This window comes from Eretmochelys imbricata, chromosome 10, assembly GCF_965152235.1.
Source record: "Eretmochelys imbricata isolate rEreImb1 chromosome 10, rEreImb1.hap1, whole genome shotgun sequence".
Classification (NCBI taxonomy): domain Eukaryota; kingdom Metazoa; phylum Chordata; order Testudines; family Cheloniidae; genus Eretmochelys; species Eretmochelys imbricata.
Genome location: NC_135581.1, coordinates 16,224,637 through 16,250,886, shown reverse-complemented (window position 1 = coordinate 16,250,886; position 26,250 = coordinate 16,224,637). Strand labels below are relative to the sequence as shown.

General features: G+C 41.4%; 1 protein-coding gene across 1 annotated transcript in view; it reads left to right on the top strand.

The window, feature by feature from the left end:
• Positions 1-26,250, top strand: part of OTOA (otoancorin) — a 55,373-nt gene that overhangs the window by 2,273 nt on the left and 26,850 nt on the right. Inside the window, exons 6-20 of the mRNA XM_077828306.1 lie at positions 1,161-1,292; positions 3,705-3,940; positions 4,166-4,269; positions 7,697-7,803; positions 8,320-8,459; positions 11,721-11,844; positions 12,261-12,476; positions 12,974-13,141; positions 13,490-13,630; positions 14,343-14,401; positions 14,927-15,044; positions 15,512-15,585; positions 19,729-19,864; positions 23,543-23,733; positions 25,705-25,798. Of these exons, the coding sequence (XP_077684432.1) occupies positions 1,161-1,292; positions 3,705-3,940; positions 4,166-4,269; positions 7,697-7,803; positions 8,320-8,459; positions 11,721-11,844; positions 12,261-12,476; positions 12,974-13,141; positions 13,490-13,630; positions 14,343-14,401; positions 14,927-15,044; positions 15,512-15,585; positions 19,729-19,864; positions 23,543-23,733; positions 25,705-25,798 (2,040 nt within the window). The remainder of the gene's footprint in view (positions 1-1,160; positions 1,293-3,704; positions 3,941-4,165; positions 4,270-7,696; positions 7,804-8,319; positions 8,460-11,720; positions 11,845-12,260; positions 12,477-12,973; positions 13,142-13,489; positions 13,631-14,342; positions 14,402-14,926; positions 15,045-15,511; positions 15,586-19,728; positions 19,865-23,542; positions 23,734-25,704; positions 25,799-26,250) is intronic.

Below are 26,250 nucleotides of genomic sequence, written 5' to 3'. Positions count from 1 at the left end.
TAAAAGTTACAAAAAAGATTTAATGCGTAAGGTAATCATCAGTGTAGGGAGCATTTAGAGATCCTGAGCTGATGTCAATAGAGCTATGTAGATCTACATCAGATGAAGTTCTGGTTAAAGTTGTATCTGGAGTTAGGCCTTCAGCTGATTATATTGATATTAAATATTTAGGAATCTGTTCTAGGAATTATTAGTAAATCAATTGGCTAACTGTGAAGCAGTTTGTACATATTGGGTATGAAGGATACAGTATTTTAAGGATTTATATTGCACACAGAGCCAGCTGTATTCCAGTAACAGGTACAGGAAAAATGGCTTTAGTAATATTCAGTCATAATATATCATTAGCAACTGAAAAGATAATCATGTCACTCATATTGCTCTGTTTATAAGGAAGGCTTCTCCCATCTGTTTCTAATTATTTTAAAATCAATTTATACTGATTAGCTTCATTAACACTTCCAAGCAGTGTAGTCAGCCTTAGAGATTGCAAATACCTTCTGCTCCAGGAAGTCTAAGCATGGTAAAATGTATTTTGTTTGAAATGTGGATCGTTTTCCACCCTAAGCAAAGAAAACAACAAAAAAATTACAACTTCAAACTAGTTTTGAAATAGTCTTGTTGGAATTCAGTGTAGTATTAATTCTTACTCCAGTCCAGGGAAGAGTAAAGGTGAGATGCCAGTGCTAATCACACTTATAATGGTTTCTCTTAATGTTATCTGTTCCCTCTGAGTTCCAAAACACATAGGACTTTGTACACTAATGGTGGGGTGTGATGTGCCTCATTGACTGAGGACCTGGCATGTACTTTCCCTCCCATCCAGTTGCATGTTTCTTTTGGTTTTGCATTATTATTATTAATAGTGCTCAGTATTCTTAATCTTCAAAATGATTTAAGGGATTAATCATCTCAGCCCACTGTAAAGTAGATAAGTATTATTATTGCCCTTTTTTTACAAATGGAGAAACTGAGGCGTAGATGTAAAATGACTTACACTCTGGCACAGAGGGAGTCATCATCGGACCCAGGGTTAGAATTTGTGAGTTCCTATCCTTTCAGCCTGGAGCGTTTAAATAGAGAGTTTCCGGGAGTAAAAGATTAAGGGAGAGGGTGTGGGGGTGTGTATATGTATATTATTATTCCCCTCCTGTCTGCAGATGTCTATAAAAAACTACCTGGAGAACCTTTTATACCAGCCCAAACAGCTGCTGTCAGATTTTCAACAGATTAATCATCAGCAGTTTCAAACTGCAGCGAAATATCTCTTCAGGAGCAAAAAGAACCATTTTGTAAGTCACTTTGCACTCACTGTATGAAAAGTAAGAGCTGCCTTTTGATGTTTAAATAGAAATGGAAAGAAGGCCAGACTGTGGAGGTTTTTGTGAATGTTTCACGCTGTAACACAGCAGACATGGATTAGATTCCCAGGGGTGGTGTTTGACATCCCTTGTTGATTGGGTGTGGGAATATGAGAACAGTGCACTAAACAATTGTGTAGGGGACAGAGCACTCTGTTCTACCAATATAGGACCTGATACTGTAATTTGATCCATGCAAGAGACCCTTACGCCCACACAGAGTCTTGTTGAAATCAGTGGGGTTTTACATGGGCATTTGGGGTCCACCCACATGTATCATTTTGCAGGACTAGGGCCATTACATGGTGTTTATGGATAGGGAAGAGAGGGTCTTCCGTGATGGGAGGAAAGGCCTGCAACATAGGAGGACATGGACATGGGGGAGAGCAAACCAGGAAAAATGGAGGATACTCCCCTGGAGACATGTGATGAGTGCCCGAATAATACAAGAGTAATAGTAATAGGATGAAATTTAATAGTGAGAAGTGTAAGGTCATGCATTTAGGGATTAATAACAAGAATTTTAGTTATAAGCTAGGGACACATCAATTAGAAGTAACGGAGGAGGAAAAGGACCTTGGAGTATTGGTTGATCATAGGATGACTATGAGCTGCCAATGTGATATGGCCGTGAAAAAAGCTAATGCGGTCTTGGGGTGCATCAGGAGAGGTATTTCCAGTAGGGATAAGGAGGTTTTAGTACCGTTATACAAGGCACTGGTGAGACCTCACCTGGAATACTGTGTGCAGTTCTGGTGTCCCATGTTTAAGAAGGATGAATTCAAACTGGAACAAGTACAGAAAAGGGCTACTAGGATGATCCGAGGAATGGAAAACTTGTCTTATGAAAGGAGACTCAAGGAGCTTGGCTTGTTTAGTCTAACTAAAAGAAGGGTGAGGGGAGATATGATTGCTCTCTATAAATATATCAGAGGGATAAATACAGGAGAGGGAGAGGAATTATTTAAGCTCAGTACCAATGTGGACACAAGAACAAATGGATATAAACTGGCCACCAGGAAATTTAGACTAGAAATTAGATGAAGGTTTTTAACCATCAGAGGAGTGAAGTTTTGGATAGCCTTCCAAGGGAAGCAGTGGGGGCAAAAGATCTATCTGGCTTTAAGATTAAACTCGATAAGTTTATGGAGGAGATGGTATGATTGGATAACATGATTTTGGTAATTAAATATTCATGGTAAATAGGCCCAATGGCCTGTGATGGGATATTAGATGGGGTGGGATCCCAGTTATCCAGGAAAGAATTTTCTGTAGTATCTGGCTGATGAACCTTGCCCATATGCTCAGGGTTTAGCTGATCGCCATATTTGGGGTCGGGAAGGAATTTTCCTCCAGGGCAGATTGGAAGAGGCCCTCAAGGTTTTTCGCCTTCCTCTGTAGCATGTGGCACGGGTCACTTGCTGGAGGATTCTCTGCTCCTTGAAGTCTTTAAACTATGATTTGAGGACTTCAATAGCACAGATATAGGTGTGAGGTTTTTTGCAGGAGTGGTGGGTGAAATTCTGTGGCCTGCGTTCTGCAGGAGGTCAGACTAGATGATCATAATGGTCCCTTCTGACCTAAATATCTACGAATCTATAAGACATCAGTGTATTGTAGAGTCTGTTTTATTCAGACAGAGACAGTTGTGATTCAGATTGCATTGTCAGAGCGCACAGGTAAGTGCCTAGAACACTTTGGGAGCTATGTAAGTAATATTAATCAGAGCTGCAAATGGCATTTTCTCACATGGTATTCACAGGTACCTCCAGGACTGATCCTGATGCCAAATCACCCTCCCTAGAACTAGCACTGAAACATCAGTCCTGAAAGTGCTGTCTTTGAACCACAGACATTTAAGCTGGAAAATGACCTATTAGCTCTAGTCCATCCCTCTATCAATATATTTTTAAGTGTTTGTCCAGTCTTCTGAAGGACGTATGTTTGGGTAGGCATTGCAAGAAATATGGCATGTGGAAAAGATCCATTCTGGGGGGCAGGAAGGGTAAGGTGATTATCTATCTGCATACATACATACTTTATGCACAGGTTGCCACAAATCTTCACATTTTCCCTCATATCCAGGCAAATACTCGGTAATCTCCAGCCATTAGTAGCCTTTTTCTGCTTTTCACTTTGCTTGAGATATTCAAGCTGATTTTTGGCCCATAGGAGAAAAGAATAATCTCCAGTTATGCAATCAGCCACAGTATTTTATTGCTGCTCTATTTCGAAATAGTGGAATATTGTGTCAATGCTTCTTTTTCTCAGGCCTCAAATTAAAATATATATTAAATTAATGATGAAAGTAAATATATTCTCTTAACTCTTGGATACCTGCAGGAATTGGGAAATATTGTTATTGATCTGGACAGGATTAGGGAGAGAATTTTCCAAAGCCCAGGAGGAAATAGGACTTTGTTCCTTGTTACATTGGAGAAATGCTTTCCAGCTTTGAGCTCTATGGAATGTGTGGATATACTAAGCCAAGTTCTGCGGGTGTCGTCAGTGAGCTATCTCCAACCTGATGTCATTAGAAGCCTCCCTAAAGATCTTCCACAAGACACTTTCAGAAACTTGTAAGCCATTTATTTCCCAATGAAAACAATCATTTCTATTGTCTTCTGATTAAATATACTTTTTTTAAAAAAGAGTTTGATATAGGGGCTCTATACTGGCATCAAGATACAATTTTCTATTTAGTTTTCATTCATTCTGATGCTATAAATGCATGTTTGCTAATCTATACCATTAAAAGAAATTCCACTTATCAGTTTATTTGCATGTGCCATTTTATCATTTAGATCAGCAGTATTCAAGGACCTCTATGACAAGACAACGGCAAATGCACAAAGTACTGTGTATGACTGGATGAAGCAGATTCTGCAAAAATCCTGTATCACCAATGGTATGTTGAACATTAAAAGGAGGACTTGCTTATCTCTCTAAAAACATGGCCAGGAAAGGGTTAATCTTTCCTAGTGAACTTTTTTCCTCATTATGAATAGTGCTGTGTTAAGGGTAGCCCTCTTAAATACTGTACATCTCTCCAGCATACAGTAAACATATGTCCTTTGCTAGAACTGCACTGCAGATAAAATTATAAAATATGCTTATTCTTAAAGGTGAACTCCACCCTTGTGCAGAGGGCCATACACAAGGACTGTGTGCCCCTTTGATCCTGTTTCTAAGGCTTATATGGGATTTAAGTGGTGTATTATCCTAGTGCAGGCTCTCTGCACAGAGGTGAAGTTCACTGTGGTACCCTGTTTAGACTAGGAAAATAGGTGATCTTTGAAAATGTTAGCTACCATGTTTTTAAACACAACAGGAGGCTATGAGGGTTCTACCATTGGGGCACTGGCTCATTCAGAGAAATTACAAAATTGAAAGCAAAGTGAAATAAATGTACCTCCTTCCCAATTTTATATGCCTTTCGCAGCTGTTTATCTCCTGTGGATGAGGTGCTTATTCCAGGGCCCAACAGTACAACACACATTCCACTAGGGGGCACCAAAGCAACAGCAACAAGACATCAGGAAGGCGCTTACACTTCATTAACCACATTAGCAGCCCTTTAGTAGTAATAGTTGGGGTGACCAGATGTCCCGATTTTAAAGGGACAGTCCTGATTTTTGGGTCTTTTTCTTATATAGGCTCCTATTTCCCCCAAGCTCCGTCTCAATTTTTCACATTTGCTGTCTGGTCACCCGAGTAATAGTAGCAATTTGCTCTTCCAGGGTTTGATCCTCTTCCCATTGAAATCAATGGCAAAATGCCCAGTGACTTCAGTGGAGTAGGATCAAGCTCCTGTGCAATCTTCCATCTAAAGATATCAGAGTAATCTGTAAATATTGACAATGAATGAGCCTCAGACACCCATGAGAAATAGGTAGGTATTAACACCAGGGGTGAAAGTACCTTAAAGGACTTACTGGTATGCAAGGCGGCTGGGCTCCTGGGGAAGGTGGGGTGGTGGCTCTGGGCCCTCGGAAGGAGCAGAGCCTCGGGCGGAAGGGGCGGGGCTGGGGCCAGACTCACCCAGCCAGCCCTTCAGCGCTGCCCAGCCTGCGCTGCTCAGGGCTCTTTCGGCTGCCATGGTAGCGGCAGTGGTGGCTGGGAGAAATTTAAAGGGCCCAAGGCTCCGGCCGCTGCCAGGAGCCCTGGGCCCTTTTAAACCGCCAGGCCCTGGGGTAACTGCCCCCCCCCCGCCCATCAGTTGGTGGCCCTGCCAGTACAGTGCTAATAGCACTGCCATGGCAGCGCTTTAACGTCAGCTGTGTACCAGCCTGTACCGGCGGCCTCTTTCTTACCGGCACGCCGTACTGGCTTACTTTCACCTCTGATTAGCACCATTTTACAGATTGAGAAACAGAGGTATATTACTTGCCCACAGCAAGTCTGAGCCAGAGTTGTAAAGAGTCTAGATCTTCTGACTTCCAGATTTGTGCGTTAAATACAAACACATCCTCCCTTAATTAACAAGTGACTATACAGCCAAGAAGTAACTGAAAGTTACAGTGCCCCACCTAAGAGTTCTAGCATTGGCAAATGGTCTTGGTTGTCATGGTCTCTTGCTTGCTCCCGTGACCATTATGGATTAGGAACAGTATGAAGACAACAGGAAGCAGGGAGCTTTCACACCCATCTGCAGTGTCCCCTCCTTCCACTGCAACTCAGCAATGCAAGAATCTTGAAACATACCACATATCTATGTTATGTAGTAGGCTGCCTTCCCAACATTTTTGCTAGTTTTTGTTACAGATATTTCCTCATTTGTATATTTGTTGTGCCTGTGGAAGGGCAGAGAGCTATTTCATAACAGCATGTCTTCCTGCCCAATTGTGCCAAGGTCATAGGATCAACATGAGATGATGCATTGTTTTAATGTTTCAAAAACGTCTCTCTAGACTAGAGATTTGTTTCTAAGTAACTCAGCTAATTCTCATTTCTTTCCTATTAAAAATACCAACCTCTCAAAAGATGAAAAACTCTGGTGGCTTTTACAAAAACAGGTGCTGATGTGTTTTATATTTTCTGCCTGCTTTTTAAAGAACAAAAAAAGGTTCCAGGGACCCTAAACTCCAGTGTTGCCAAAAGCAAATTTCCTCTTCTATTAAACGGTGCAGTCAGGATCTTAACATTGTGAAAATTCCTTCCCCCTCTCTTTCCTCTTCTCTCTCTCCCTTCCTGTCTCTTAATGTGCTTGGTCGTGGGAGATAGTATGGTTTAATGATGAAAGCAAGTGACTGGACACAAGGACTTTCGGAGTCTATTCTGAACTCTTTCACCATGTCAGCCATCATAAGGCAGTCACTTAAGAGCTGTGTTTTCAAAAATGCCCACTAATTTTGGATGCCTCAGTTTGAGAAACCTGTGGCCTGATTTTTCAGAGATGTTGAAAACTTCCTCAAGTGTATTCATTACTATTAATAGAAATCAACTAGGGTTGTGGGTGATCAGTATCTCTGCAGATCAGGCCCCAGAAGTGTCAAGCTGAGCACGCAAATATTGAGACACCCAAAATTCATAGCCACTTTTAGAAAATTTAAGCCTTAGCTACTCTGTGCCTCAGTTTTTCCAGTTGTTAAATGGGGATAATTATTTCCCAGGGCTGTGGTGATTGTTTATTTGTAAAACATTTTGAGGTCCTTGGATTATGCTATATAAATGCAAATGATTGTTCTTCTTATAATACAGTATTGTATTTCTTCAGCCTTTATCCTAATTTATGGCTGTACTAAATATTTTTTACTTTCTCTGAGGTTAATATCAGTTCAGTTAACAATGAGAGTGTTCTGTATAGTCATAGCGTATAATCAGTCATTTAAAGGGACCTTGTCAGGTTAATAATATACAGCTATAAAGTGCTTTACCTATGTTACCAAATAACACATCTGATTATGAAACTGAATTTCAGAAAAACTGCTACTTCAGACTGCTTTTTACTTTTCCATTTTGTTGAGTTTAGGCAGTACAGACAGATGAGTCATTTTCACTTTCTGATTCTCATTATTAGCACGAAGCTGCAATAGATGGGTGCACAAACCTCAGTGGAAAGTTTTAAAAGCAACAAAGCTGATTTATTGACATTTAAAATATTAATGAATATACTTCTATTATAGTGTTTGTAAAATGTTGGTTATAACTCATCTCCTCTCCACCATTTATGGATTTAAACTATCTGACATCGTCCATTTTTAAAAGCAGGACCTAGTAGTGTTATGATTTTAGAGATCCTTTGATTATCCAGCAATGAAGATGTATAGAGTATAATGTTTGTGTAATCACAATGACATTCTTTACATTTGAATGAGTATTTTTGTATAAAACAGAGTTAAATGATTCATCCTCCTGGGTCAGTGCAGAAAATCTGTGGATTTTGGGAAGATATATGGTCCATCTTCCATTAGAAGAAATTATGAAAATTAGTCTGAATGAGGTAAGTAGAAAAATGTGTTTGGATGTATCAGTTATCCAATGATGTGATGCACAGCTAGAATGATCACAAGCACAAACTTAAAAATGAAAGCTTAATGTGTATTAAAATTACTTAGTTGCAAACTAAATCCGAATGTTCAGTTGATCATTTGTTAATGAACCACTCCACTGCCTCTTTTAAAACTGAAAAATGTACAACATTCATAAGTACTTAATAAGATGCGTATTCTTGTCGTTGTCTCTTTCCCACAATCTATCTGCATCAAAACTTCCATGAGCTGCACCGGGAGCTCTTCAGATGAGGCAGGATCAGGCCCATATTAGATTGCAAATTATTTAGGTGTGATACAGAACTACTGGTCTTTGCCTTCTTAAACTTTGTATTATCCAAATTGCTCTTTGTGCCATCTGTGTAATCTGAATGGAGGCAGATGATTGTTTATAGTATCCAACATGTATATTAATGTCTTTAGTTTGTATAGATTCCTGATAATATGCTTTTGTTTGTGCTAATTAGATGAGACTATTCATAAGCTATGATAATGCAACAAAGCAGCTGGATACAGTGTATGACATCACACCAGAACTCGCGCAAGCTTTTCTAGAAAGAATAAACTCATCGGGATTTGATCTGAGAAACACTTCAACTATCTACAGGCAAGCAAGACTTACTTTCATTTTTAGCTGTCTTTGAAAATGCTTTTCTGGAGCAAAGTGGAGCGAAGGGAAGGGAGAGACTGGATGCCGCATGGGATTGTTAGAACATCATAGTCTTTTGCTTCTAGGTTGCTGGTTGAAAACTGCCACTGGTTAGTAATAACCAAGAGTTGTTGCCCTCTGATGAATTTTTGAAGGTGCTTCTAAAATAACCTGATGGTCTTACTCCAGCTTCCTTGTGGACAGGTGTCCATGTTATTAGTAGCACCCAAGAATCGGGGTTCCATTGTGCTAGGCATCATATAGACAAATAACATAAGATATTCCCTGCCTGAGAGAGTTTGCAACCTATATGTCAGGCATAATTTCACAGGGTGGTTAAAAAAGTGTGTGTGTGTGGTGTGGGGGGGTAGGTTACGAGGATGAAGTTACAATAAAACAAATTAGTTTTTACCAGAAAAGAAGACTCAGCTAGCCACCTGCCTAACCATTGCCTGATGATATCAATCTGTAGGCATTATGGCAGAATAGACTTTGAGGAGGGAATCACACGACACTAGCCACCACCACACCACCACCACAAGTGTCATTAATTGATACCCACATTACCAGTTGCAGCAGAGAGGCCAAGGAGGAAATAGGTTAAAAGAATGCTCTAGCCTCCCCACTTTAGTGAGCCCTCAGAGGCATAGGTGCTGACTCTGTGGGTGCTCCAAAAAAATAGTGGGTGCTCAGCACCCACCGGCAGCCCTGCAGACCAGCTTCTCCCCCACGCCCCCTAGCACCTCCTGCCTGCCTTGGATTAGCGGCATACAGGAGGTGCAGGGGAGGAGTGAGGGTGGGGCGCACTTGGGGGAGGGGGTAGTGGAGAGGTGGAGCAGGGGTTGAGCACCCCACAGCAACTCATAAAGACAGCCTGTGCCCTCAGTATAGCAGAGAGTCACATTTGCATGCCTTGTTGACCGTCTTGTGGCTGTTTTGTTGGTAAACAGAGGACCTCCATCTTCAGGGCTGTCAAACCAGCACTAAACTCACTTTAACAATAATAGCAATACGAAAAAAAACGAACCTTTCTCTTGAATACTCAGTGTGAACCACCTGCAAGAACATTTTGTTCCTTTACATTTATATTACATTTTGTCACATAAATGATCCTAGTTAGTCCCAAAACACCACTATCTGGCATTGTTTGCAGCACCCTGAGGCATTTCCTTGGACTTTTCAAATTTATAAAGAATAGGCTTTATGGCTCCAATTCTTTTCTCCTTACACCAGTGGGGCTCTATTCACTTCAGTGGAGTTATCCTGAATTACACTGGTGGTAAGTGAGAGGAGAACCAGGCCCACCATGTATATTTCTGTGTCAAGAATGAGGAAAAGAAACCTCACAAATAGTTTTACTACCCATACAAGGTGCCAACTTCTTACAAACTGGAGGAATGTCACACTCCAAAGTCCTTAATATATTCCATTTTTACAACACCCTTATTTTATTTTACACATTTTAACTCTATTAATAATTTAAAATGCTCTTTTAAGAAGTAGCATTATTTATTGCTGCTAATCCCAAGGGAGATTAGGAGCCTTTGGTGGCTATGCAGTAATGCATCAGATGGTAACTGTTATACAAATGCAGTTATAGATACTTTGTCGATTTTCCTGTTAATCTGATGATGATGTCCCATGACTTCTGTTGGGCCACTAAAACAGTGGGTTGTTACATTGCTAAACAATTTGCTGTTGAGGGACTAGAGGAAGTAAAAACCGTCTGAACCCATCTACACTACAGACTTTTACCAAGTTTGTGACTAGGGTGCAGCATAGGTAGCAGCTGGTTCAGTTCATGTCCATAAACCACATAGTTTAGACACCAATCCTGGTGGGCTCATGTTCTGCGTATTGATCCTGTCTGTGAGCAGGGCTGTAGCATGAATATCAAGCTGTAACTGAACTCTCCTGTGGTTCCAGCCCTATGTAAATGGGCTTGCTAACAGGTTGGAAGATTAAATATAGGGGCAAGGCCAGTATTATAGCCTTTTTTGTTCATTTGATGTCTAATCATTGATTATAAGTGCAGTAGAAGTAGAAAATGCTCATCAGAGAGAGCTGATATTTTACCATTACTATGATATGACCATCAGGTCAACTGTGTTCATGTGGCTGATGCACAACGGTCCTGTCAACCTGACAGCTGAAATCATGCATTCAACAAATGCCACTGGAAAAGGCTGTTCATAGCATGTTTTTCCTAACCAGTGTGGACAGCTTTTTTCCTTCTATATTATGAAACTCTGCTATAAACTTAATCAGAAGGATGCTGAGTGAAATAGTCTGTAGGGAAGCTTTGTAAAACAGTTAAGAAAAATATCCCTCTTTATCACAGTTACAGAAAACATACCACATCCCTGCTTGTAGTAACTGTGTTTGAACTTTATTGTGTTCTTAACATAGTTTCAGTTACCGGGTCGACTAAGACAGAAGGATATTAGGCATGTAATCCTCAGCCATACACACAATTGTGTGCTCTGCCCGTGCTAGGAAACAAAGGCACGTTTGACATACCATGTCAAATATCCTCCGCCTCCCCTGCCTCTGAAAATGGTTGTCTTGTGAGGGTAAATAGTACAACAGAGCATTGTAAATGGCTACAGTCATTCTGTTGGGTATCAATTGGATTTTCTTACAACTGCTGTTGAACAAATCTACGTCCAGTGGGGCAGCCACATAACTCTGGCTGTGTGGTGGATAGGGAGCTATGCTAGATGTGAAACATGGTAGATTTTTATTTATTTAGATTTAAAATTATAAAATAAAACCTATCCAAGACTCTAGATGCCCAGCACATTAATTAATTATACAATACAGTGAAATCCCAGCAGCATTAAATTAATAATTCCAACAGGAACTCGGCCTATCAGACACCTACAGAGACTCCTATTCACCCCTTCATCCTTTCTAAAGTGGGGATTATACCCAAAATCCTTCCAAAGGGAGCAGATTCCAAAACTGGAGTCCTTCAACTGAGAGAATCCTGCTACAACTTATTGAGTCATTAACCTAAGTTCTGACAGCAAGTGTTTCCCAACTGATTTTAACAGAGTACAAGAGAGTGTAGGTCTCAGACCATTCAGAGCTATAAAGATTGTAATTCAAGGTGTTGGTGACAACTAGAAGTGATCAGAAAGCTAGTTAAAGACTTTGAGACAGGAGCTGCATTCATGTATTTGCAGTTAGCTAACTCATTTCTGGTCTCCCATACAGGTTAGGCTTGTTGGTTTGTTTTTATGATAATATGGAACAAATGGATGCCATTGTGGCACAGGTTTTACTTCATCAAATGATGAAATGCAATCAACTGAGAGGCTTCCAGGCTGATGTTTATAAGGTGCGTATTTGTTCACTCTTGCATGAACTATCCCAGCTAATATGTTTCCCACCCTCCCCTAGCTAGGATAAATTTCATCTTTAGAATCCAACAAGAAAAGAGTGACAAATCACTGACCTCCAAGAAATACATAGAAAAGTACTTGAATAAGTAATGCAAAAGATAAAAGCCCACTGACGCTTTTAACAGCATTTAGTCCTCTTAGCCTGTTTCCTCACTCTTCATATTTATTTGCCATCTGTGGGTCTACTTCAGGATTTTTGTGAAGTGGGTTCTTGCTAAATGCTTGCTTCTGGTGCTGATGGTTAGTCAAACAACCCCTGATAATGTTTAGGTAACAATGGAAATTAATTGTTGGCAAGCTTCCCTGGTCTTAAATACAAGTCATGCTCTGCATCTGCCTTTTCTTGGTGTAGCTCAAAGCTCAACTCCTAGACATTGCCATGCAAAACCAGACCTTGAATGATACCCTTGGGTCTCTGTCAGACGCGGTGATTGGATTGACTTCAAGTCAGCTGGACTCTTTGTCACCTGAAGCCGTGCATAATGCTATTTCAACATTAAACCAAGTCTCTGGATGGGCAAAAAGCCAAATTATGATTTTATCCAGCAAATACCTCACTTACGAAAAGGTACATTTGGGTTTTTCTGATATAACTTTATCACATTTGATAAAAATAAAGTGCAGCAACCTTTTTTTCAACTGCAACTGTTGATTTTGAAAAGTTTGGAATCCAGAGTTTTACTCTGTAATTTATTTTCAGTGCAAGATTTCTGTAATTCTGTCATTGACGGAGCTGATGAGAAAATTCTGTTTAAACAGTGTTTTAACACACAATAGGAAAATATAGTGCCTAAGATATCACTTGATATAGGAAGAATGTGCATTTTTAGTACACAATTTTACTTTCAGTTCTGAGTTGCTGCCACAATTAGCTGAACTTTAAGAAATGTTAAAACTATTACTGGAGGCTCTCCATTCCAAAGAGTAGGATGTTGAAAGATGAATTTTAGCCAAGAAACGTATATTGCACATCTAGTATTAATGGTTCTGAAATTTTACTTTAAAGATTTCTGCTATATGTGGATTTGTAAACTCCCCCTTTTGTTTCCTCTGCTCTCTGGATAGGTTTTATCATTTTATAATATTAGTCAAATGGGTTCTTTGGTGATTGGAATTAGTACTCCATCATTCTACAACATGAATCCAAAGGAGCTCTCTCAAGTTATTAGAGGCACCTTATCCCAGTATGCTTCTGATTTATCACCTGCACAACAACAAGGTATCCTCACTAAGGTAATAATAAATTCTTAATCCCCTTCTCCATCTACACCAAAGCACAATGACCTTGTATGCAGAACATGATTTTTTCTAAATACTGTCAGTTACATGTGGATTTTGGCTTAATTGTTGGCTGAAATAATTACCTCCTATTTGTATTCTGTTTTCCTCTCAAATGCCAAACACACTTAAAAAGTTATGTACTTTACTCTCTGTCATTCAGTACATGTTAATTTTGAGTAATGAAGTAACTCTTTACCTGCAGTCTCTTAAGGAATATTACATTGAATTGAAAGAATTTAGTCAAATCCTATGAATCTGGAAATAAACTCTAAGTCCCATGTCTTTTTCCCTCTTTATTAGATGCTTGCATCTAGAGAGCTTTCTTCAGCAGTCACAGATATACAAGGAGCATTTTTTAAAGAAATATGTCTTTCTGATTTATGGAAGGAAACCGGTTTTAACTCTTCAATAGTAAAAGAAAAAGAATTACGAAAGAGCCAGGTATTAAGTAGTTATCGTATTTCCATTTCAGCTGTGATTGATGCCTTTATAAATACAAAAAACAGATTTCCTCTAAAACACAGTGAAACACTTCAAAGGCAATTTTTTTAATTTTTAAAGGGGCTCCTCTCTTGATTAGGATCCCAGGCCACGTTTCCCCAATACCAAAAAAGTTGTCATTACTGTTGTTTTCCCTTCCTACTCCATTTTCAGAGGTGTGTTCTGATGCTTACTGGAGAATGGGAAGAGGGTAGAGATGGAAAAGCATATATTCAGAATGAGATTGGAGAATATGGGTAGAAGGAAAGAATCAATCCAAATATGCTTTGAGGACACTCACAACCAAAGGTCTCACTGACCTGGTCAGCATTATAAGGAATTTTTATATAAGGATAAACTGTTTTTTAATATAATAGGCACACAGCTTGTCAAGATTCTGCCACATATTTCTTCTTTCTGCACGTTGTGTAATTGCCACTTGCATTTGAAATCAATCCTGTGGTCTATACATAGAGGTATCATGATCACTGTCTAACCTACATGCCATCACTTAAGTCAGTGATAATGACTATTCCTGTGAATAGGGGTTGCAGGGCTGGGGCCTCACAATCATGTTTAATGCCTTTAAAATTCATAAGAAAGATACTACAGTATTTCATTGAGCTATCATACAAATTACCCAGGATGCACTGTCATGTATTTTTAATTTCAGGCCTTGTTTCTGTATGAATTATTGTCTAAGAAAACAACAGCTCCTGCTGACCTCTTAAGGTATGGATACTAGTCTCACTGTTTCACACCCAGGTTAAATGCATTTGAAGACTCATTTTATCATCAGAGTGGCAATGAAGCAAACAGTCTTCTATAACTCTCAAAATATTTTACTTTATATAGCACCTTTCATCTCATGGGACCCCAAGCCCCTTCATCTTTCTCATAAAGAGGAGCCCTTAAGCTCAAAACATATATGAAAAGACCCCCAAAGATCTTGATCAACACTTTTTAGTTTAGGCTCAGCTCTGCTTTCCGATGGCTTTAATGATTCGTTATCAGAGAAGGTCATGAATAGGCAGGGGGTGGGGAGGGGAGATGAAATGAAGAGGACACAAAGAGGCGGGGGGGAGCGGGAGTGGGAGGTAAAATGAAGAGGAGGGCACAAGGAGGTGGGGAGGAATGAAGAGGTGTCCAGAAGAGGTTCTTTCTTGGGATTTGGTCTGTAGAGTGAAAGAGATGAAGATCCTCTGCCCTGAAGCATGCTAACAAATTCATGAGATCATGCAATGTTCTCTCTATCAGTATAGGGCAGTTGGTGAAAGGAGTAACATGCCAGCAGATTGAGCGTATGAACACCGACTCTTTTCTAAATAATTTCAGATTCTTTGAAAAGAATCTCCAGTTGCTTTCTCCATATCAGGTAAAATTGGAATCATAATAGTGTGTGTATATTTTTCTATATACATAATCTAATACACAAACTGTAGGGTGATTAGGGCAGGGTGAATTCATAATTTTTTTTCAGGGAATTTCAAATCTTCTGTGTGAACTGTCCATTAACAGATTCAAATTTGACTATTTCATTTGCTGTTCAAGAATTAATTGCAGAATAATTTCTTCAGTTCATTCTTGATTTGGAGCTAATTCATGAATAATCTATTTAAAACTCATACAAACCCTGATATGCACCCAAACATGGGCCTTTTCATCTCTGGCACACAGGAAGAGGAAGCTACAAACAACTTTGCAGAAATTGTGTACATGAAAAAACTCTCTGAAGATAAGCATAATCCTACATATGCTCATTTTAAAAATGTAATAAACACCATATCTGCATTCTTCCTCGGAATTCATAAGTGCCTAAGATTCTAAATATTTTGTTTTCAGGTTAACTGTTTGGCTTGGAAATTTTGGAAAACCTCCAACACATCTATCCCTCCCTTCCTCTTAACAGTGCTTCCGTAAGTTCTTCTTGTAGTATGCATGGCAGTATGTTCCATTTAATCCTCAACAGCTTTTTTTATTTAACCATTTAGTGCCAGAAAAGTGTATGACTCAAGCAAATGATAGTTTTATACATAAGTCCTGATTCCAGCCAAATCAGTATCAACCAAAAGTTGTTACCATTTGATGTGTGTTAAGGGATTTGTGTGAAACAAGTCAATTTTAATCCCTGGTTCCATTCACTTCATGAGAACCATAACACTTGGAATTTATTGGTACATGGAGGACTGTTATAAAGACTAAATTGCCTTCTCACCCTTTTGAAGTGGTCTCTCTCCAGGCAGGACTGAGGCACATTGACAGGGTATTGTGTGGACAGCTTGCACTCTACCTGCTCTATGGATGAACAGAGGACTTAATTCTCTAGGCCTTTCAGTTCATCACCTTTCATAATTGCTAAATTCACTTACATTTGTTTGTTTATTTTTTGTTTAAAGATACAGACATTTTGTGATGCCTAACTTACCAAGTAGAGCTGTTGGGGGGTGGTGGAGTTTCGTATGCCTCATGGAAAAATTTGAAAAACGAATTTTTTAATTTCATTTGAAATTTTCAGTGAAATGGGATTTTGTGACAAATTTAAAAAAAAAAGATTTTTTAATTTTTCAAAACATTTCTGTTTGTCCTGCTGGGAAAACTCTCTCTCTCTCTCTGGGGGGCGGGGGAAGAGCAGGGTGAAAAAATCAGTGGTTCATTTCTCCCTTCCTTCCTCCCACCCATGAAATTTGTAACGAAGAACTAAAATTTCTGACTTAAATGTAAGTCATTCCTTTTGATTGAAAGAGGGTTTTCTATCAGGGGAAAAAAACTTTTGATGGAAATGTTTGAATAAACTCTGGTACCAGGAATGTCTGACAGAGACCCCCTTATGCTGCATCTTCTTCTATTCCATCAGAAACAGCTGGTATACTCTGATGCTCTTGGCTTCAAAGGACTGCTCATTCAGAGAACAGAAACATTTGGAGAGCATGGCTGGTATAGCTTTGGGATTGGATTCAATTCTAAAAGGCTGTCTGCCACTCAGATGGAAAACCACATAACTTTGGTTTCATTTGGCAGCCCTTCTTAGACCATTGTAAAAGAGTGACATGTTCCAAAAATTCTTATCAGTAATCCACCCACTGCATCTTGACTCATTAGAGAGATGAGAAATGCTCGCCTCCATTGTACGTTTTTGAAGCTATATTTACTTTATAGTCCTCTAAAAGGTGCCAGCTGGAGGATTTATTGTTTTTGTGTTAACAGTTTACAGGAGTATTTCCGCCCCCCCATAAAATATTCTGTTCACTTAGCTGTGTTGGCCATGCCTGCATTGGTAGTGCTGTCAAGCTCTGCTACATACTTGCATTTTATTTTATAAAATAAATTAAAAACTACCTTTGAGGAGTTCACTTGCAAAGGGTGACTTTGGAATGTATTCTGACTTTATCACAATGGTCGTTATGTAGTAAAGCTTCTTAGTGAGCCCAGTTGTCTAGATAGCACAGCACATTGCCATATGGGAAATCAAAACTGGATGATGTTTGGTCCTTTGCTCCAGCATAGGGAGAGACTGGGAGCACAGCAGATTAGTGGTTCTCAAACTTGTCTCTGTGGCCTGTCAGTGGTCAGCAATTTGAGTCTCTAGAGGTGTCACGCACTACTCCTGACAGGATGATAGTGGTAGGCTTGCATTGCTCTCCAGCAATCCCTCTGCCAACCCAGGAGTCTTTTCAGAGCCTGCACCCATTCTTTTACACTATATAATGAGTAACCAGTAAAGAGAGCTGCCAGTGCGGAAACCTTCTATAACCTTTATGTTCATGCATTTGTCTTACCCATTTCTAAATAAAATAAAAATGAGGAGACAAGTCCTTTGATAACAGCAGCGCTCGTTCCTCTTGCAATACAGTATGTCTACACTGCAACACCTGCCGCTGGCCCATGCCAGCTGACTCAGGCTTGCATGGCTCTGGCCTCAAGGCTGTTTCATTGCAGTGTAAACGTTCCAGGGCTCAGTTTGCAACCGAAGCTCTGGGACCCTCCCACCTTGCAGGGTTCTAAAGCCTGTGCTCCAACCTGAGCCCGCACATCTACACCAGGGTTACGAATGGATGCTTTGGCTGGCAAGTCAACCACAACACCTGGTGCTTGGATCCTGGCTCACACTCCAGTCAGAGATGTCATTTGGTTGGGCCTTTTTTCCTTAGACAGGGCAGTGTTGTGGTCATTTCATCTCACTGTGCTGATTTGTTGCAGTTGATTTCAAGAGCTAATGAAAAGCCAAGAGAGTGAGAGATATAATAGGAGAAAATAAGGGAGCAGAAAGTAACACAAAGGGAAGGGAAACCGAACAGGATATTTTATGCACCCCTGCAGTGCAGGTAATTAAGTATCTCCACTGATGGGCTGAGGACTGGGTTCAGGAATCTCAGATGAGAAACAAAGTTCCTAAAACAAGAACAAGGCCTGCTGGCCTTCCTTTCATGAAGAAAGTCTTCTGATCTGGTGTGCTCTTTCTGTCCTGGGATTGGGGAAGATGTAAAGAACTGAGATGGGTAGAGATGAGAGTGTGGACATAATCCCTGTCCCAGAAAGCACACAATCTAGATTTGACATGACAATAAGTGAGGGTCAAGCAGACCCGATGAAAAGAGAGGGAGAGGGAAGGGCAAGGCTGACCAGGAAAAGCTCACATGGTGACTTTGATGTGCACCTTGTGTTAACAGTATATTATTCCCCCCCACACACACACACACACTTCATTTCTTGTAGGTAAGAAGGCATATTTGAGTTTTGGGGAGGGATTTTTGTTAAAGAAAGTTAATGTTCACAGACAGTAACTGCTTAACCTGTGTCTGACTTTGAGGAGAGGCTTCCAAAATACCTACAGGGATTAATTTACATTTTGGAATAATGACCTGCAAAAGTTCAGCTCAGGATAAGATACTGGCATATAGGAACATGCACACACCTACGTTTCGGTTGTGATCTTCCCTGTGTTACTGATGTAACCCCTCAAATGTAAGTTTTATAATGAGAGAGTGGTCCAAGCTACAATGTTCAAATTGGGATCCAAACTTCCCCAGAGTTCAAGAGCGCTCAAATCCAGGAGTTTGGTTTGGCCCATTCTAGAGAACTGGACCAACCACCAAGTACAGATGCGGTCTGAACTTCCCCAATGTTCTGGAGAGCTCCTATCCAGGGTTCTAGTTCAAATTCCTCTCTAGATATAATCAAAATATCTCAAAGAACCTACAACACCACTTCATAGAACCCCTTTACAGAGAAGGACATGAACAGTGCTGCTTGAATGTGGTAATAAGTTTATAATTGTGGGCCAAATTCAGAAGCCACATGTAAGTTAGACTAGTGGTTCTCAACCAGGGATCCCGGGCCCCCCGGGAGAGCAGGTTTTAGGGAGTCTGCAAAGCAGGGCTGGCATTAGACTTGCTGGGGCCCAGCGCTGAAAGTCAAAGCCCAGGGCTCTGAGCCCCGCCACTTGGGGCTGAAGCCTGAGCAACTTAGCTTCGCGGGGACCCCCTATGGCATGAGGTCCCAGACAGTTGCCCTGCTTACTACCCTCTAGCACAAGTCCTAGCTTTTATATGTAGAAAAACAGTTGTGGCACAGGTGGGACATAGAGTTTTTATAGCATGTTGTGGGGGTGCTTCAGAAAGAAGAAGGTTGAGAACCCCTGAGTTCAACTCCCTTAAGCTCAGATTGCCTCAGAGCTGCTTATGCCCACTCTGGCATTGTTTAAGGGAAGATAAGTTGATTTACATGCTGAAGAGCTGGAAGAAGGTGTAAGCATAGGTACTGGAAGTAGGGGTGCTGGGGTTGCTGCCGCACCCTCTGGCTTGAAGTGGTTTCCATTATATACAGGGTTTACAGTTTGGTTCAATGGTTCTGAGCACCCCCACTATAAAAATTGTTCCAGCTCCCTCCATGTAAGTGGAGACTACTTTAACTTACACTTTTTTCTAGCTCCTCAGTATGTAAGTTATGCCAATTTACCCATCTCTGAATGTGGCCCTCTCACTTCACATGCAGTACTAGGTTGAGCTGAAATCCAGCTTTACAAACTAAGTGTTGTTGTTTTTTTGTAACTCCTTCTCCAGTGCTCAGTATCTGGAATCCATTTCAGGCACTTTGTGTGTCCCTTTCCTGATAAGTCTGGGGAAGACTGAACTGGATCTTATGATTCTAGACTCGCACAAAAAGAATACAGTCCTACAGAAAGTAAAGGAGTGTCTGGTAAGCGTGATACTTTTCTTTTGGGTGGGGAAAAAGTGCAACAAAACAAAAGCCACTTCTGCAATTACCATAAATTGGGATGGTTTCTGCCTCAAGGTAAAATAAGTGCTACTTTAACATTGCATAGGAAGTTCTGCTTTGTGGCTTTGTCAGATTTGTGTTTTCACTGTAACACAGTACTTGCAATTTCATATTGTGCTTGATCTTACAATCCATGGACTCTACAGAAATAACCATATTGAGACATGGCTGGGACACATGGTATGGCCAAACCATATTACAGTATGGCTTGTTCCTGTCTATGGCCTTGTCTGTACTGGCATCTTTCAGGAAATCGCTCAGTGGTGCAGCTTTACCTGCGGTAGCAGTGGTGGTAGAGCTAGAGTGGTGGCTTAGGGATGGTCCTCTAGACCTCAGAGTTAGACAATACAGTGGTATAGACACTAGCAGCTCGTCTAGGCTAGTGCTCCCATCGTTGCTAGCACTTAGGGAGCTGCATTGGTGTTAGCCATATGGTGGGAGACTTCTTGGAAATTCTCTGCATTAGATGCTAAGTGGATAGAAAATACGTGTTATAACCATGTTAGAGAACCATATCTTATCCTAGGCTTTCTACCAGGGTTTAAACATTGTTATCTATAACAAGGTCTCATTATTTCCTTGTGCTCTTCCATTGGTTTGTATCCACCTGTTTTCTCTTGTCTTATACTTAGATTGCAAGCTGTTTGGTGCAGGGACTGTCTTTTTTTCTGTGTTTGTACAGTGCCTAGCACAATGGGGTCCTGGGCCATGCCTAGGGCTTCCTAGACCCTACCATAATACAAATAATTTTGAATAGTAATAATAACATAACATTATTTTTTTTTCATCCACATGGGTAGGAACAGGATATATGTTATAATAAGGCTAGGCCACAACTGTTCCATAACCACATTTACACATGCTTAGCTTTGTAGTGTAGTCAGGATCTTTCTGATTCACACATGAGTAAGGACTGCAGAATTGGGTCCGTGTCTACACATGCTGAAAAAAAGGCATTTATATTTAAGGAGTAAGCGAAATTGCCATTTAGAAATTCCAGTCGAGCCAAGCATTAGGGCTCCACTTTAGTCTTAGGACCAAGCTAGTGCAAAATATGTGTGATGATCTGGACCATCAAGCCCCATAGCAGACTGTAGATACTGGCTTAGCAGGCTGCCAGTTTGTTCAGAACAAAGGTCAGATGGCTGCGAAGGGCCAAAAATTCCTGCAACTCCCTGATTTTTGCAGAGTTGTTTTCGGTACAGCTCAGGGGGATTATTGCTCATGCTTTTTTATGGGTTAAAGCTGTTTAGCTCAACAAATAAAATTCCTTCACTCTGATTTAAAGCAAAATAAAGCCTATATTTCCTGCTTGTTCCTTTCTGTTGTAGCTAGTACTGTATTTCTTATAAGCATATCAGTATCTATTCAGCTGTGTTCTCTTCTAGACTGTATGAATTCTTATGTTCTCTGCTTCCCAATGATGTTTATTCTTCTCCGTCCAAGATGTAAACATTTCTTAAAAGCTATATTCAATCCCCCGCGTGACCAAAGTGATTTCATGAGAAGCCATTGCCTCATGCATTGAGTTGGTGAGGACAGCATAGACCTGGAAAGTTTTTACACCAAGAAACACATCCTGTTTCTCCAACCTTTGCTGATCCTGAGCAGCTGTACCAGGCACAGGGCATTCCCGAGGAGAGGGAAATGGATGGTCTTTTCTCCCAGGCTGCAAAGTTGCATCAGCACTGTTCTGTGACTGCTGCTGTAAACCTTGAGGCTGTAACAGTCCTGCTGCTATTGCATCTGAGCTGAATGGGGGAAATCGGCTGGTTGATCCATATAGCAGCAGATGCTCATCCCCTCACACAGTACTGCTCTGCACCATAAACCTCAATGCAATGGCATGCAGGGAAAGACCCTGCAGAGGAAGGCTCTTTGGCACCCAGGGTTTGTGCCTACCCATTCCTGCACAGACTCCAGGAAACCCTGCCACCTGGTCTCCACATGGCAGAGCTTCACCAGTTTTGCTGCATCGAGGGTGCTCAGTGGATATGGAGGAGGGGGCAGGATTTTGCTCTAATTGAGATCTGTGTGTGTTGTTTTGCTTGGTTCAGTATTTAAAGGACAACATTGTACATAAAGATACAACAAAACATCTTAAACTTTGCCAGATGTCTGTTGTCATTTGTTAGTAATGGAAAAGAGTGCAAAGCAACCCTGAGAGAAGCCATAGATTAACCCAGTGGTTCTCAACCAGGGGCACGTGTATCCCTGGTGGTACACAGAGGTCTTCCAGGAGGTACATCGACTCATCTAGATCAGTGGTCACCAACTGGTCGATTGCAATCGACTGGTCGATCCTGGAGACTCTCCCACTCCATTGTGATCTCTGGCTGTTAGAAGTCCAGTGGTGCAGTCGGGCTGCCCCTAAGGCAGGCTCCCTGCCTGCCCTGGCCCCATGCCACTCCCGGAAGCAGCCAGCATGCCACCACGGCCCCAGGGGAGGGGAGCCAGGGGTCTCCGTATGCTGCTCCTGCCTGCAAGCATTACCCCTGCAGCTCCCATTGGCCGGGAACGGGGAACTGTGGCCAATGGGAGCTGTGGGGGTGGTGCCTGCAGAGAGGAGCAGCGCACGGAGCCACATGCTCCCCCAGGGGGCCGCAGGCTCCTTCTGGGAGTGGCGTGTGGCTGGGCCAGGCCAGGAAGGGAAACCTGCCTTTGCATCACTGCACTGCCAACCAGGAGCCGCCCAAGGTAAGTGCCACCCAGCGGGACCCTGCACCCCAACCCTGAGCCCTCTCCCGGAGCCAGCACCCCGTACCCCCTCCTGCCTCAGGCTCAGCCCAGAGCCCCCTCCTGCACCCAAACTCCCTCCCAGAGCTTGCACCCTGCACCCCTTCCTGCACCCCACCCCACTGCCCCTGGCTCAGCCTGGAGCCCCCTCCCACACTCCAAACCCCTCAGCCCCAGCCCAGAGCCTGCACCCCCTCCCGCACCCCAACCCCCTGCCCCAGCCCGGTGAAAGTGAGTGAGGGTTGGGGAGAGTGAGCGACAGAGACAGGGGGATGGAGTGAGCGGGGCAGGGCTTTGGGGAAGGGGCAGGGTAGATCCTGGGTTGCACTTAAATTCATAAAGTGATCTTGTGTGTAGACCACTGATCTAGATATTTGCCTATTTTTACAACAAGCTACATAAAAAGCACTAGCAAAGTCAGTACAAACTAAAATTTCACACAATGACTTGGTTATACTGTTCTATATACTATACACTGAAATGTAAGAACAATATTATATTCAATTTGATTATTTTTTTTAATTATATGATAAAAATGAGAGAGTAAGCAAATTTTCAGTAATAGTATGCTGTGAAACTTTTGTGTTTTTATGTCTGATTTTGTAAGCAAGTAGTTTTTAAGTGAGGTGAAACTTGGGCGGAACACAAGACAAATCAGACTCCTGAAAGGCATACAGTAGTCTGGAAAAGTTGAGAGCCACTGGATTAACCCACCTGCACATCTGCCATTGTTTTGTGAGCAAGCAGTTACTGAAACTCCCAGGCTGAACATACTGTGGTACTGTTGGGCTGTGCAGTACAATACCTGATATTAACTCTACCAGCAAGGTAAACACATCAACTGTGGCCTCTTTGTTTCAGAACGGTTCCATCAGTGATGAATACGATGTGGACATACTTGGAAATCTAATCTGCCATTTACCTCCGGCAATTATACGTGATGGAATATCCCTGCGGGCCATGGCAATAGCCCTTCACCAATTCAGATTCTGCCAACGGCTCAGCCATGAACAGAAGACTGAAATTAAATACAGATTTACTGAGTTATATGGGTAAGATATTAGACATGCAGTTTTGCTTTTGCTGGGGTTAATCCATATAAAAACTCGCCATTTGCTTTGTCCAAACCAACCTGCATTTAAAAAATCCTAACCCTATGTACTTGTCTGACCTTGCAAGGCCCTACACTCAATTGATGGCATTTCTCTGTTTGGCTGTAACATGATAACTTTTGAATGATGCATCAGTTCCAACATTTCAGAGATTGTTCTAGAAACCAATGGGCAGAACCCTACTCATTTTTGGGGGAAGTGGAAAATTGGAAGGGGGAAAATGGAAGAGAGGCCCTGCCTTCTGTTCATCAGAGCCCCAGCTTCAAGCACCTCTGGAATTGTGAGGATCACAATTGGTTGATGGCACCAGTTAATGTCTTCTTGCACAATATCCCTGCTCATCTCTGCTTATCCTCCCAATAGCGTTGAACATGTTGACACTGAATGACTTGCCTCCTGGACATAAAGAAGAGAAATAAGAAGGGTGGGAAAAGGATGGGGGCAAACAGAGCCCCAGGAATGGGAGGGGAGCACAGGGCTCCTGGCATGGATGGAATGGGGTTTCACACAGAGCCCCTGACGTGGAGCGGGAGTGGGGGACAGACAGATTCCTTGGCAGGGAAAGAATGGAAGACCCTAGTATGGGAGGAAGGAGGGAATCAGAGTGCACAGAGTCAGCCTCTGGCATTGGGGGAGAAGGGGGAACCTTGGAATAGGGGGAGGAGAGAATGGGGGGGCATGCAGAGCTCCTGGTATGAGTGAGGGGTGGGGAGGCTGCAGCAAGTCCCTTATGCCAAATAGAAGGAAAAAGGGGATCAAGAGGGTAGCACACAGGAAGCTTGGGGCAGGAGAGTAGTGGGATGCAAGGGGAGCCCCAAGTTTGTGCAATCAGCACAGTTTAAAGAAGCCACAAAGTGTGCGCCCCACTAATGTTAATTCATAGCTGTCATACTAGAAGACTAATTTGAACCTAACTCATATATCAGTTATACAAAGAAAACTATCCCAAATCCCCACTTTACAGGAATACACAATTTCTCTCTTGTTGTCTCTCGTTCCCTTTAGAAGAATCTCATGTTTGAAGGCAGAGCCTGAAAACAAAGTCATTGCTCCTTAGTCATCACTTAGCTAAGCTGTGCTTGCAGTCTTTTCCCCTTACATTCAGTCACTTGAGTCTGCTGATTATTTTTTGTTGCTCCTCTTTGAATTTCCTCCAAGATGTCAGTATTTTTCTAGTAATGAAGTGCTTGGAACTTGAATATATTAAAGAAAGTATTAAAAATTACTTTATTTTTCAAATGTAAGTTGAATGTCAGTTTTACTGAACACTAGGGTTTTTTTTAGCTTTTGTAATGTATATGGGCCTGATGCTCAGAGGAGATGAGCACCCACAACTGCCACTGAAGTCAAAGGAAGTGGCAGGTGCTCATCATCTCTTAAAATCAGGCCTGTGTACCTTTAGGGGCCAATCCTGCAAATATTTAAGCATGTGAGTAAAGTTACTCAAGTAGTTAATTATTTGGAGGATTGGATCCTTAGTGTAATTTCTGTGGGACAGGGACTGTGTCTATTTTTGTTTTATAAAGTTCCTAACTCAATTTTGGTGCTGTGTAATATGATAGACTGTTATAATGAAAAAAAACAGAGGTTTTAAAAGGAGAGAGACTCATCCTTCATCAGATATTATGGTAATAGGCATGCAATAAATACTAAGAGAGATGTATGAAGAGGGGGGAAAGCACTCTCTGATTAAGGAGGGAGAGACAGCTTTGTAGATTCACCATAAATCAAGGAATTCCAGGAAAATGTGATCGGATGTTAAAACCCAAAAAGTCACTTTGGTAAATAGGCATCTATCTTTGCGACTGTACACAGTATAAGATACACATGCAGATTTAGTACTATTATGAGTCAGGATGGTATTGCAGTCATTTGGTATTTTGTGTATAATTTTCCAAAAAAATTTCTCAGCACCCCAAAGAACTGGACGGCTCAAACAACACAGGATATTGGACCATTCGTAGCTCTTTTGTCAAAAGATGAATTAACTGTCCTTGCTGAAAAGGTATCATCTTATTTTAATTTCTAGAAGATCATTTTAAAGCTTTGCTATAGTAAATGTTGTAATTCAATTTAAAATACGTGCATTCTAGTACTTAGTGGGTGTTTAATTCTACTTGCAAGGAACCTTGTAAATATTTTTGCCCAGTCCTGCATTCCTTACTCGGTCAAAACTCCTGGGATTTAGCACATAATGTAAAGAGTTATCTGTACTTGTACATAGATAAGTGCACACTGTTATATAGGAAGAGATTATATGTTTATGGATCTGTACACAGCCTGTACACATTCATGCTTTCAAAGCTTCAGACAGTGCAGTGTTCCATCATGCTATCCAAATGTGAAGAGTCACCTTGCTTGGATTAAAACTCTTCCTAACTCATTATTAACAGTGGGCACATACTGTGAACTATATATAGTGTAGTATTAACCATGTCGGTCCCAGGATAGAAGAGA